The 12095-nt window shown below is 34.3% G+C and overlaps 1 protein-coding gene and 1 pseudogene across 3 annotated transcripts; both read right to left on the bottom strand.

The window, feature by feature from the left end:
• Nucleotides 1–3348: 3348 nt before the first annotated feature.
• Nucleotides 3349–5912, bottom strand: LOC105971096 (uncharacterized; annotated as a pseudogene).
• A 1524-nt stretch (nucleotides 5913–7436) lies between these two features.
• On the bottom strand, nucleotides 7437–12095 carry LOC105964917 (protein PIN-LIKES 7). 3 transcript variants are annotated; one of them, XM_088822433.1, is made up of 12 exons: nucleotides 11983–12095; nucleotides 11401–11441; nucleotides 9914–10096; nucleotides 9749–9828; nucleotides 9507–9631; nucleotides 9295–9416; nucleotides 8707–8874; nucleotides 8521–8619; nucleotides 8343–8443; nucleotides 8208–8260; nucleotides 7936–8121; nucleotides 7437–7773 (listed from the first exon to the last, which is right to left on the bottom strand). In XM_088822433.1, exons 3-12 carry the CDS (start codon nucleotides 10046–10048, stop codon nucleotides 7649–7651), a joined length of 1194 nt encoding a protein of 397 aa, XP_088678559.1. In that variant the 5' UTR covers nucleotides 10049–10096; nucleotides 11401–11441; nucleotides 11983–12095; the 3' UTR covers nucleotides 7437–7648. The 3 variants fall into 3 exon arrangements, with proteins under 3 accessions (XP_088678559.1, XP_088678560.1, XP_088678558.1); XM_088822434.1 differs by lacking the exon at nucleotides 11983–12095 and adding an exon at nucleotides 11594–11842; XM_088822432.1 differs by lacking the exon at nucleotides 11983–12095 and having other exon boundaries at nucleotides 11401–11493.

Raw genomic sequence — 12095 nt, 5'->3', positions numbered from 1 at the left:
TCACGTTCTAATAACTCCCATGTTTTCACTCATATAAACGTTTTATCATCGATCGTGTCCTGCAATTTCTCATGGCTTATGAGATTTTTTTTTTTTTTTTGCATTCTCTGACATTCCACCAGTTATTAGGACTTTGTATGCTGCCCAGTGAAATTTGAGTATTTGTTGCTCAAGAATTCAAATTGTCCTTCAAGGAATTCAACCTAAAAGTTTTGAAGAGTTGGCCACTCGAGCACTGATATGGAATTGAGCATAACTGCAAATGAAGTCGAAGAACCTTCATTCCAAAAGTTGCACCTGCTCAAAGAAGAACATGTTGAAGAAGAACAAGAAGATCATGAGGATGGCGGCAAGTCTTTTGAAGAAACAACATCCTATGCAATATGACAAGTCAAATCAAATTAAGCACTCGTTGACACGAGTTTAAAAGGTCTACATGTCCAAATCAAGTTAAATACTCGTTGACACGAGTTTAAAAGGTCTACAAGTTCAAATCAAGTGAAATACTCCTTGACATGAGTTTAAAAGGCCTACATGTCCAAATCAAACGAAGTACTCCTTGACACGAGTTTAAAATGTCTACAAGTTCAAATCAAATCAAAGCTCCTTGATACGAGGATAAACTATCTATATATCCAAATCAAATCAAGGCTCCTTGATACGAGCATAAACTATCTATATATCCAAATCAAATCAAGACTCCTTGATACGAGCATAAACTATTTATATATCCAAATCAAATCAAGGCTCCTTGATACGAGCATAAACTATCTATATATCCAAATCAAATCAAGGCTCCTTGATACGAGCATAAACTACAAATATATCCAAATCATATCAAGGCTCCTTGATACGAGCATAAACTATCTACATATCCAAGTCAAGTCAAGGCTCCTTGAAACGAGCATAAACTATCTACATATCCAAATCAAGTAAAGGCTCCTTGATAAGATCATAAACTATCTACATATCCAAATTCAAGTCAAGGCTCCTTGATACGAGCATAAACTATCTACATATCCAAATCAAGTCAAGGCACCTTGATACGAGCGTAAACTATCTACAAATTCAAGTCAAATGCTCCTTCAGCATGAGTTTAAACTGCATATATTTCTCCTTGTCCACATGAGTATAAACTGTGCACGACATCCCTCAAAAGGATATATTTTGAACTACGTTATGACTTCATCCCTTTATAGGGTACGTAGGCAACTTAGAATTTCTCTAAGTTCAGTCATGATTTCAAAGATGTATGTGCTTTGTTAGATAAAGCTGCAATGTAGACGCATAAAATTAATTAAATGGTTAATTAAATTAGCCAATCAAATTGTGTCTAAATTAAATTATACCTTGTCTTTGCAAGACAAGTAATGGAGATAATTATCAATTAATTATTGGCCAATATGATTATTTCTTCACTTCCAAGTTATAAGAGATAAATATCAATTTAAAGAGAGCCAATCAAATTGCGCCCCGTCATCAAGAAGACTTTAAGTAGGACTCTTATTCTACCACTATAAATAGGGACCCTCCCTACACAATTCAAAGGACAACTCAAGAAGAAGGAGAAAAACCGTAGAGAAAGTTCTCTCTACAATATTCAAGTCGTTCTTCATCAAATTCAAGGCGTTCTTCATCAAATCAAGAGCGTTCTTCAACAAATCAATCCATCAAGAACTCCAAGATCTTCAAGTCAAAACCCGTCAAAGTTCTGCGTTCGATCCGAGATTCAAGTCGCAAGACCCTCGAAAGACGTTATTCAAATTCAAATCAAATCCGGAGAAGATCAAGTCAACGACCCGACTCCGAAATTCAAGTCAAACGCATATTGTTCTTGAGAGAAGAATCAGAGGATTAAATTAGAGTTTGTAACCCGCAATATTTATTTTTGAGATAATTACACTTTTCGTCCCTATACATTACCACTTACACGATTTTCGTCCCTAAACAAGATGAAGTTACAATTTTCGTCCCTAAACATGTCACTTTTATGCCGTTTCTGTCCCTCCGTCCATTTGTCCAGTTAGTTTGGACGGAAAATCGCACGTGCGCCGCACGTGACACACAAAAGCACCTCTACACCTCAAAACGTTCAGATTTTTAGAAACCCTAAGCCCCAATTCTCCGGAAAACCCTAAGCCCCAATTTTCGAAACCTCTCAATTCCTTATGAATTCATCATTGAAAGCACAATTAGAAAGTGGGCAATTCAAATTTTGAAGCTTCTTCAGCGCAGGTAGATAATTTCAGAACTTGCGATCGCGAATTCGAAGTAAATTTTCTTCTCTCTTTATTTATCTTAGATTTTAATTTGGAAACAAAATTTAAGAATTTTTTGTTTTATATTGGGGAATGGAGCCTGAAGGATGAGTCAAAACAGTGGTTCTAGCTACAATTCAAGATCTGCTAGAAGTGAAGTGTTTTATTGTAAATGTGGAGATGAGATGCCATTGTTGACCTCATGGACTCCTAGTAATCCTGGAAGAAGATTTCGTGCATGTCCAAACTACGAGGTAATTTTTTGTATATATATATATATATGTGTGTGTATGTGTGTGTGTGTATTGATATTATTTGTCACACACAATTGTGTTTCTTTTGGAACAGAGAGTTAATAACTGTAATGTGTTCAAATGGCATGATCCTGAAATGTGTGCTAGATCAAAGAATATTATCCCTGGATTGATAAGAAAAATAGACCGTTTGAATGATGAATTGGCTAGCTGTAAGGAAAAAAAGAGATATAAGGGCAAATGAAGAAGATATGATGGCAAAGGAAAAGAAGTCATATGAAAGAAAAATAAAGAAAATGGAGAATTTAATTGTGATGTATAACAATAGAATGAAGATCTTGAAAGTTCTTTTGGTTGTCTTAGGTTGTTTAATTGTCATTGTAATGATGAAAATTAGTGGTTAGAATTTTCAGTGATTAATATTAGTGGTTAAGATGTAGTTGTTTGTGGTAACATTGTTATTTTTTTGTTTAATATAATGCAAGTTTGTATCTCAATTCTGTTTGATACATGCTAACAGAGACACATTATTGACAAAATAAATGCAAGCATCACTTACAAAAAATAAAATAAAACATAGACTACATTATTGATTCCAAAAACATCATTCATGATTCCAAAAACATCATTCAAAGTACAAACATATGATTTGTTTGCAAACATAATTCAAATTACAAACTTGTTTTAAAATGATAACATATGACATCTCACATTAGAGTACATCAAACTAAACTGCAAGTTCACAAAAACACTACATAATTCAAAGTACTTCATAGAACAAATTACATATTCATAAAAACACAAGAGTGTCTTCAAAATAAAAATGTCATCTAAGTCTAAGATGCAAGATTGGAACCACCAACAGCCTTAGATGCAGAACCACTAACAGACTTGGACTTGGATGAAGAATCACCAACAGATTTGGACTTGGAATGTGAGACACATGCTTTCAGATTGTTCAGAGTGATAAAATTGAGTCCCCCTTTGACAATAACAGGAGTGCTAACTGTTGGAGATGATTTACTGGCTTGAAAAGCAATTGTATTTGTCCTTCCTTTAACATTCACATTCTTTTGAGAAGGCCTTTTAACCTGTAATTATCCCAAATAAGTTTATTAAATACTAATTCACAAAAGACTGTAAATATATTTTAACCATACTGAAAAATAAAATAATAATTGAAACCAGTAATTTTGTTTTTCTCTGTGGTGGTACACTTGAAACAGAAGTTTGAGTGGCCAAGTATTCTTGAGGAACTTCAAATACAGACTCATTTTGTTGGCCAACTGTATCTCCAGTTCCACTTTGACTTGCTTGCACCTGCTCAACTGAAGAAAATTTTCTTTTCTTGCATGTTTTTGAGTTATGGTTTGTGCCCCCACATGTTTTACATTTATTGTTTCTTTTAATTCCTCTCAATCTATGTGTATTTGCACCTGGGGCAGGGGGATCATCAGGTTCTCTCCTTCTTAGCCTTTGAGGCCTGCCAGCTTTTTCAATGTAGTTTGGAGGCAGTGGAGCTTCTAATGCACTTTTGGGCCACAACTCAGGTCCATTAAATCCTAAGATTGGAGGCTCATAAACCTGTAAATATGTCTCAACCTTGTAACAATTATGTACATATGATTCAGGCTCCTCATTTCTAAACCATATTGCTGAACATGCATGTTTACAAGGTATGCCACTTAAATCCCATTTTTTGCAGCTACACTTTCTCTCCAACAAGTCAACAGTATGTTGGTCAAATGGACCAATAATCTGAAAATGATATTCATCACATTTCATAGGTATACACTCCCCAGCCTCTTCCATAATCTTCATCAAGATCTTTTTTATCTTTGGACACAAGTGACCTTCCCATTTTGCAGCTTTTTCCTTGTTAGATTGCATCCTAGTCATTAACAGATTTCTAGTAGTTTCAAGCAAAGAAATTATTGGTTTTTCTCTTGCTTCAAGAATGAAACTATTGAAACATTCACACATATTGTTCAGTAGGATGTCACACTTAGGATGTGGACTGAAATGGGATCTAGTCCAGTTTTGAGGAGGCTTTTTCACTAACCATTGATAGGCCTCTTCATCAATGTCTCTCAACTCTTGCATTTTTCTATTAAATTGTTCAGCGCTGGTTGCTTTAGTTGCCTCCCATAATGCTGTCTTGATTGCCAACCCAGTGAATCCATCCCTCTTCATATTGCTATGTAAATGTCTCACAAAAAATCTATTTTCAGCATTGGGAAACAAAGTTTCAAAAGCTGGAATTAACCCTTTTTGCTTGTCAGACATAAAAGTCCAATTATGTTCATTTTCAAATCCAATATCTGCATCAACAAGTTCAAAAACCAGATCCAACTGTCTTTTGTTTCAGATTCAACTATTGCATATGCAATTGGGAAGATGTTGTTGTTTGGATCTAACCCAACTGCACTTAATAGTTGACCTCCATGCACCCTTCAAGAAACAACCATCTACCCCAATTATAGGCCTACAACCATTTTTAAACCCTACCTTACATGCATTGAAACACATGTATAACCTATGGAATCTTCTCTCCTCAGTCAGTTTCATGATAACTGTAGAACCTGGATTAGTTTTTTCAATTTCTAAACAATAATCATAAATTTTTGAAAATTGTTCCTCCAAAGTTCCCTGGATTATCTTAATTGCCTTTTTTCTTGCTCTGTAAGCCTGTGACCTGGTTATATTGGCCTTCAAAGTTGTACAAATTTCACTTCTGAATTCATTTGTACCCAACTTTGGATTGTCTTTCAAATTTTTCATAAATGTTTTGCCAATCCAACCAGACTTAAGGCTTGTATTGTTATAATTCCAGGAACATTTAGTGTGTATTGGGTTATAGGTTTTCACTTGCCAAGAGTGGTCATTTTGCATTTTGGAGACATGAATGTACCATCCACAACCCTTTTTTTTACACACAGCCCTGAGTCTAATGGCATCATTTTTTGGAAATTTCACCATCATACCCCTCCTAAAACAATGAGACTCAATAGCAAATTTTGCCTCTTTTTTGGAACTGAAAATCAAGCCTAGCATGATGTCTGGATTCTTATTCTCAGTTTTAGGATTAAATTTGGGGAACTTCATTCTACCCTTACCCTCATCCTCATCACTACCATTTGAGCTGTCAAAATCATCATCACTAACTACACAATCTTCATCACCTTCTTCATTTTGCAGCCTATTATACATTTCCTCACTAATGAAATCATCATCTGCAACAGACTTACCCTTACCCAACCCCCCAAACTCAGCCTCAGGATCTACAAATTGCTCAAACAATTTATCATCATCTTCCATGTCATAATCACTTTGATAAAACACATCATCATCCTCACTAAATTCATCAGAGTCACTATTATTCTCTCCCTCCAACCTTACATCATCAATTATAACAGCCTCATTGACTAACGTAACCTACCCCCAGTTTCACCCTCCACATCCACTCCCAGATTTAGATGTTCAATAAATATCTAAACTTCCCAATTTTTTGGAATATGCCCTCTTATATTAAACACATCACTATTAGTCTCAATACACTTGCAGTGTTTATCAAAACCTTTTCCATGCTTAAGCCAAAACCTGAGACTCCATTTTTCAGTGTACCCCAGCTCCTCAGCAAAACCCCAAAAGTCAAACATCCCTATTTGATCTATTTCGACAAAATCAAACCATTCAAGACTTCCTCCTGTACTCTCTTTTTGGAGAGTGCTTCATAATTCCACCATGTCTCATTTTAATGGTGAAACATGTTAATTCCCCAACACAAGCTTTATTTAAAATATTAAAAAAAAAAAAAAAAAACTCCAATCAGTAATCAGCTAAGGCGAACAATTTCGTTCAAGCAAAAGTAAATTTAAACAAAAGAAACTTACCGTAATTCGGAGTACATTCAAGCATCAGTGAAGCTCTTCTCGACATTTTTGTTGTCCTTAGATGAAAAACCCTAGTATTTGTCGCAATTCCGTAGCTCCACTCCGAAAATCGTGATCAGTGATAATATTGGTGATTGAACACTTTTTTACTTCAAGAAACTAGGGATTTACAGGTGAGATGTGGAAGAAATTAGGGATTTAGAAAAGGGGGCATTTGGATTTCAAGAGAGAATTATGGCAGATTGTGTTTACGTGTAATGCGTGATCTGACGTTTTGAGGTATAGAGGTGCTTTTGTGTGTCACGTGCGGCGCACGTGCGACAAATGGACGGAGGGACAGAAACGGCATAAAAGTGACATGTTTAGGGACGAAAATTGTAACTTCATCTTGTTTAGGGACGAAAATCGTGTAAGTGGCGTGTAAGTGGTAATGTATGGGGACGAAAAGTGTAATTATCGCTTTATTTTTAATTCAATAAAATTATCTTTGTGCAAATTTTTCTTATTTGTCTAAATCGCAAATAAGAATTTGTTGCTACAATTAAGTCCACAATGTGTCAAATTCCTAGCTCCGCCACTGGCTGTACTTCCGGCAAAACGTGAAGACTAAAGATGGCCAATCCCACATAACTGCGAGTCATACATAAGATTACTATTCTATGCTTTGAAAACTCACTTTTTTTTATCAATGGCAAAACTTCCTGCTGCTTAAATTTTAATTTTCACAATGTATTAATTGGAATCATTTTGTGAACAATCATTGCCATATTTAATCATAATTCTCACTGCGTTAATACTATTATACATGAATATTTTTATATTAAATAAAAGCAATTTGAGAGATGCTGGTGGGGGCATGGCCCCTGCCCTATGCTGCCTCCGTCACTGCTTTGACTGTTAATTCTAAAATGAACTGTTCTAATTACTGTGTCTATATGCAATACTGATACTAATATTATATTACACTATTCTATAGGTAATCGTATTTCCTTGAAAGGCCTTGGAATAATCCCATCGTGATTGAATACTCGTTTACGAGAAACCATACGCTACTCCTTTATTGCTTTGGTAGGCGTTTTCGAGAGTATTGGCTCTCAATGAATAGCTATTGCATGATAAAATTTACATGAAAAATAACGACAACGCCAAAAACAAATCGCTCACTTTCTATGTAATATATGTAGTCTTTCTATATATATGGTTGTTCCATGTATATAATATAGTATCGTCGAAAGATTTGTTTTTACGTTAAGATCCACATGAAAACAGTCGACCAACCGGTGAGGGCAAACGCTGCAACCAGATAAGTCCAAAGAAAGAGGATCGAACACTCTTCTTGTGCCACGTCAAACAGTTGTGTCATCGTACCTACATTTTCAATTTGAACGAGTTTTCATCGTAAAAACGAAGAAAATAAACTTGGAGGATGAAATTAAAATAAAATAATTCGTAGCAGAGTGTCACGTACATAAAGAAAAAAGAAAAAAAAAACGAGCTAAATATGAAAATGAAATAAAGAAGCATACGTACCGATATTCATGGCAGGTGGGAGAGTGAACTGAATCATGAGCACAAATTGGTAGAGTGGATCGGAAGAAAGGAAGCCAAAGTGTGAAGCTGTTCTCACAACGAAAATCCCGACTATAGGTAGTAATACGTATCTCACACATATCACGGCTATTATTATTGATGGTTTCAGCGTTCCTTTGCGTAAACCTGCATCCATCGATGAATCAAAATATTCGTTTTATTGGATTCTTATTCTTCTTAAGTTTATATATCGGGAAGAAAAAAAAACGTACCTTGTGTTAGGTTGCCTCCTAGTATTAAAGTGATGCAAGGAATGGTTCCATCTCTACAAAATTGTCATGTTTCACATTTTAGGGTCGTGTTTCGATTAGTGTAATATGGGGCGTAGGATTATTTGAATTACCTACCCGAGTAATTTAATAGTGTCGTTGATTACTCTGAGTGGAGCGCTTTCGCCGATGATAAGTTCCCGGAGCCATGTTACTGCTCCGAATATAAATCCAATAATCTGAAAAATTAATATGCCCGAAATTAGGAAAACGAATCTCGAAAATACTGACTGAACAGAAGAGGAGAAAAACTCACAGCTGCAAGAATCGGAGGTGTCGTTAGCTCCTCTGCTAATTGATGTACGTTTGCCATTATCCGACTCCACCATGCTTCGTTGTGCTTCAACTCAATCTTCTGTATGTAAGTAACGGGACTATTAAATTCCGGGAATCGTTTTTTTTTGTTTTGTTTAAATGTATATAAAGAAAGAATGAAACTCACACTTTGTTCCTCTGTAGTATTTCCGGTAAGAAGAAGAGACGCTTCGTTTGTTTCTAGATCTTTGTTAGGCTCTTTTGTTGATGACTCGTCTGCAATCATTGTTCTGTATTTTATACCGGCTCGTCGTATTAAATGGAATGCGTAAGTCCATATGTATAAGGCACCAACCTATTGAATAAATTCAACCAACACTTAGATAATTACTTTAATGGAAACTACTAGAAGCTTTCGTGCAGGCTAGAGGATTTTTTACGGGCCTCATTCGACGAACAAATTTGGGTGAAAAATGAGAGCATATAATGTGATGCATTCTCTATAAATTAATACAGTCGGAACTAGCAAAATTCTATTAATTTAGCGAAATATTAAATTATCGAACTAATAATTTAATAGATTTTTACCAGAGTCGGGATCAGAGAAAACTATTATTTAAGTGAGGTTATTAATTTATCGAGGTTCTACTATAATATTTTAATTTGGTGTTTCGTGTTGCAATTGAAATGACAGATACACACGTGCTGTCTCCTTGAAAATCGGAGCAGAAGATTTGAAGAAGAGTGAGATGGAAAAGGCGAAAGGTAGATTTACCGCCATTGAGAAAGAAACGTATGAAAGTCCGACGCTCGCGCAAACATCCTTGTCTCCGAATGGATTGCCGTTTTCCTTGCAGATAGCTGGTATGATTATCAACAGAATATTCCCCAAGTTTCCTATGTTTCAATTACCGACATGTTATATACGTATATATACCCGAAATAGAAACTGAAACGAAATTGAGTTGCTAAAAAAAAAAAAAAAACCTGCTGAGCAGATGGCAATGATTAGATCCTGAATATGTGGTTGTGGCCTTACAATTTTAACCGCTATCCATCCGAAAAATCCTCCGACTAGGAAAGTTATTCCGATGTTCACGGGCATGAACCACCTTCATCCAAAAATTTTACCATCAAATTCATTTTGCCAAGAATATTCATCAACAAAAATATGTATGTCTTGTTATTTTATTTAGTAACGACGTTTATTTCTTATTTTATCATCGTACCACGAGATGATGTCTTGGAGCGTGACCGTCTTCGCGAGACTTGAAAACACTAGTGATGGAGTGAAGGCCACAAACACAATCTGCAAACAAAAAAAAAAAAAGACTATAATTTAATATTTCGATAAGTCGAGAAAACGAAATACGTTGGATATAGTAAGTTTATACCTTGTTCAAAGATTTTCTGGCATCGGACGACAGAAGATTGAGATAATCGGTAGCCATGAAAGCTCCCAATATGCTTATTATGAGAACTTGTATTATAGGCATTGATGCCACTCTCAATAGTGACAAGAACCCCATTTTTTTTCAGACAGAGTTTGTGTGTATGAAACCCTCTGAAACTATTGTCTGAAAAAATTGTGTTGAGCAATGAATATAAAAGAGAAACTTATTAGTTTCATCAAACACCAACAACTCAGGATTTGCTATTTATTAATATTATTATTTTTTTATTTTTTTTAGTTAAATTATTGCTCATTAGTTAGCTGTTGAAGATTGACAATTTGCCTATTATTATTATTATTATTGTTATTTATTAAATAAACAAATGGTGAAATAAAATGATTATAGTATTGCCCTATGGCACTTCACATGGATCTCGTGGACTTGCTATATGTTAGTGACTAATTTATGGTAATTACAGGTAAGCAATCTTTATTAAGCAAGTTTAATTAGCAGCCAGTGACTCAGCTACCACATTTTGAAAATAGGTGCTACTATATGCAAGATTTAATTAATCTGGAAATGTTAGATGTTGATTCAATTTTATTGATATCGTTTTGAATTTGAATGTGATTTTGACCATTTTCTAGTCTGATTTTTGGCAGAATTCAAAATATGACACTGTAGTTCTTCGAGTTAATATTATAATTCAACTTCAATCAGTAGTTAGGTTGTAAGGCTACTATTTGCAAGATTTAATAATCTGAAATGTTAGATGTTATTTCAATTTTGTTAAAATCATTTTGACTTCGAACGTGATTTTGACTATTTTCTAGTCTAATTTTGGCAGAATTCAAGACACGAAACTGTAGTCCTCTTGAGTTAAATTTGTAATTTAACTTGAATCAGTTAGATTGGATGTCGGGTGACAAAGTGATGCATAAATGAGTTACATTTTACAACTTTAGATAACTCAAAATATAAAAGTTGGAGGCAATGTTCATTGATCCGTGCATATCTTTCCCAATCGATATCCAATCGTGGTGATTCAAATTGGATTAGAAATGTAACTCAAAAATTTATGTATTATGTATTTTGTGTTTTGCCAACTTTAGAATAAAAAAAAGGCCAAAATCGCATTTGAAATCGAAATAGTATTATTAAAACTGAAACGACATTTATCACATTCCTTTAATAATTCGATGGTTGCAATTTTCAAGCTGTCGGTCAAATATTCAGACCATAATCAACTATTGTTTCGAGGTTATAAACTTCAATTACCAAATAAAACTAACTTTACATTATAAATGTGGATTTTTCCACAAGGAGATTAATCAATGTACTAGTAATTCAGAATTTCTAATAAAAAAACTTGATTTTTAATAGTAATTTCGTTTTTAAAATTATTAATATGGTGTTTGCAGAGAACTAATATTTTGGTGCTGGAAATTTAAATAGCATATATACCAAATATAAAAACAATTACTTGCCTGGTTGTAAACGTTATTATGAGGCTTTCTGGACTTTTTTCCTGCAATTAATTGACGACAAGAAAATTTAATGCTTTTCATGCAACAATTTTTCTGTCCATAATTATAATTATAATTATATATATATAATAGAATTAACTGGCTCAATAAAATAATTAAAAAAAAAAAAAAAAAAAACAGCTAATTAATTTACCCTGTGATTGGATGGATAAGAAAATATGTGAAGAAGATGCGATATGAATTATGATCGATCTCATGAGAATTTAAATTGTTCTAAGGGAATAAATTCCTGAAATTGAAATTCGATTGATGGCTCATCATACACACACACACACCCGTGCGGGTGTGTGTGTGTTGGGGCTACTATTTCATGATAATTAGGAGACTACTACGTAATCATTAAAGAATCATAGTAAAGATTTTTGCTAATAAAAATAATATATATATATATATATATATAGAGAGAGAGAGAGAGAGAGAGAGAGAGAGAGAGAGAGAGAGAGAGATTTCTAACAATTATTAAAATAAACATAATGAATGCTTATATTCAATCTGACAAAGAAGGAGAAAGAAGAAGAATACGTGTATTAATTGATAATTTAATGGTTGGAGAGGTTGTTGCGGAGTGGGATTCGGATCTTTTCTAACAAGATATTGCTTAGTTAAGTTTTAATTTGTATCTGCATATCCATAAA

Source organism: Erythranthe guttata, chromosome 8 (assembly GCF_056151865.1).
Source record: "Erythranthe guttata isolate IM_541 chromosome 8, IM_541, whole genome shotgun sequence".
NCBI classification, from domain to species: Eukaryota; Viridiplantae; Streptophyta; class Magnoliopsida; order Lamiales; family Phrymaceae; genus Erythranthe; species Erythranthe guttata.
This window is presented reverse-complemented; position numbering and strand designations above follow the sequence as displayed.

What these genes read in the sequence shown, in the direction of transcription:
- LOC105964917 (XM_088822433.1), bottom strand. Translation starts at nt 10,048, where the DNA reads ATGGGGTTCTTGTCACTATTGAGAGTGGCATCAATGCCTATAATACAA. An exon ending in ATACTACAGAGGAACAAAGT is followed by an intron (nt 8,620 to 8,706) that starts GTGAGTTTCATT and finishes ACTTACATACAG; the next exon opens with AAGATTGAGTTGAAGCACAA. An exon ending in CCCACCTGCCATGAATATCG is followed by an intron (nt 7,774 to 7,935) that starts GTACGTATGCTT and finishes TTGAAAATGTAG; the next exon opens with GTACGATGACACAACTGTTT.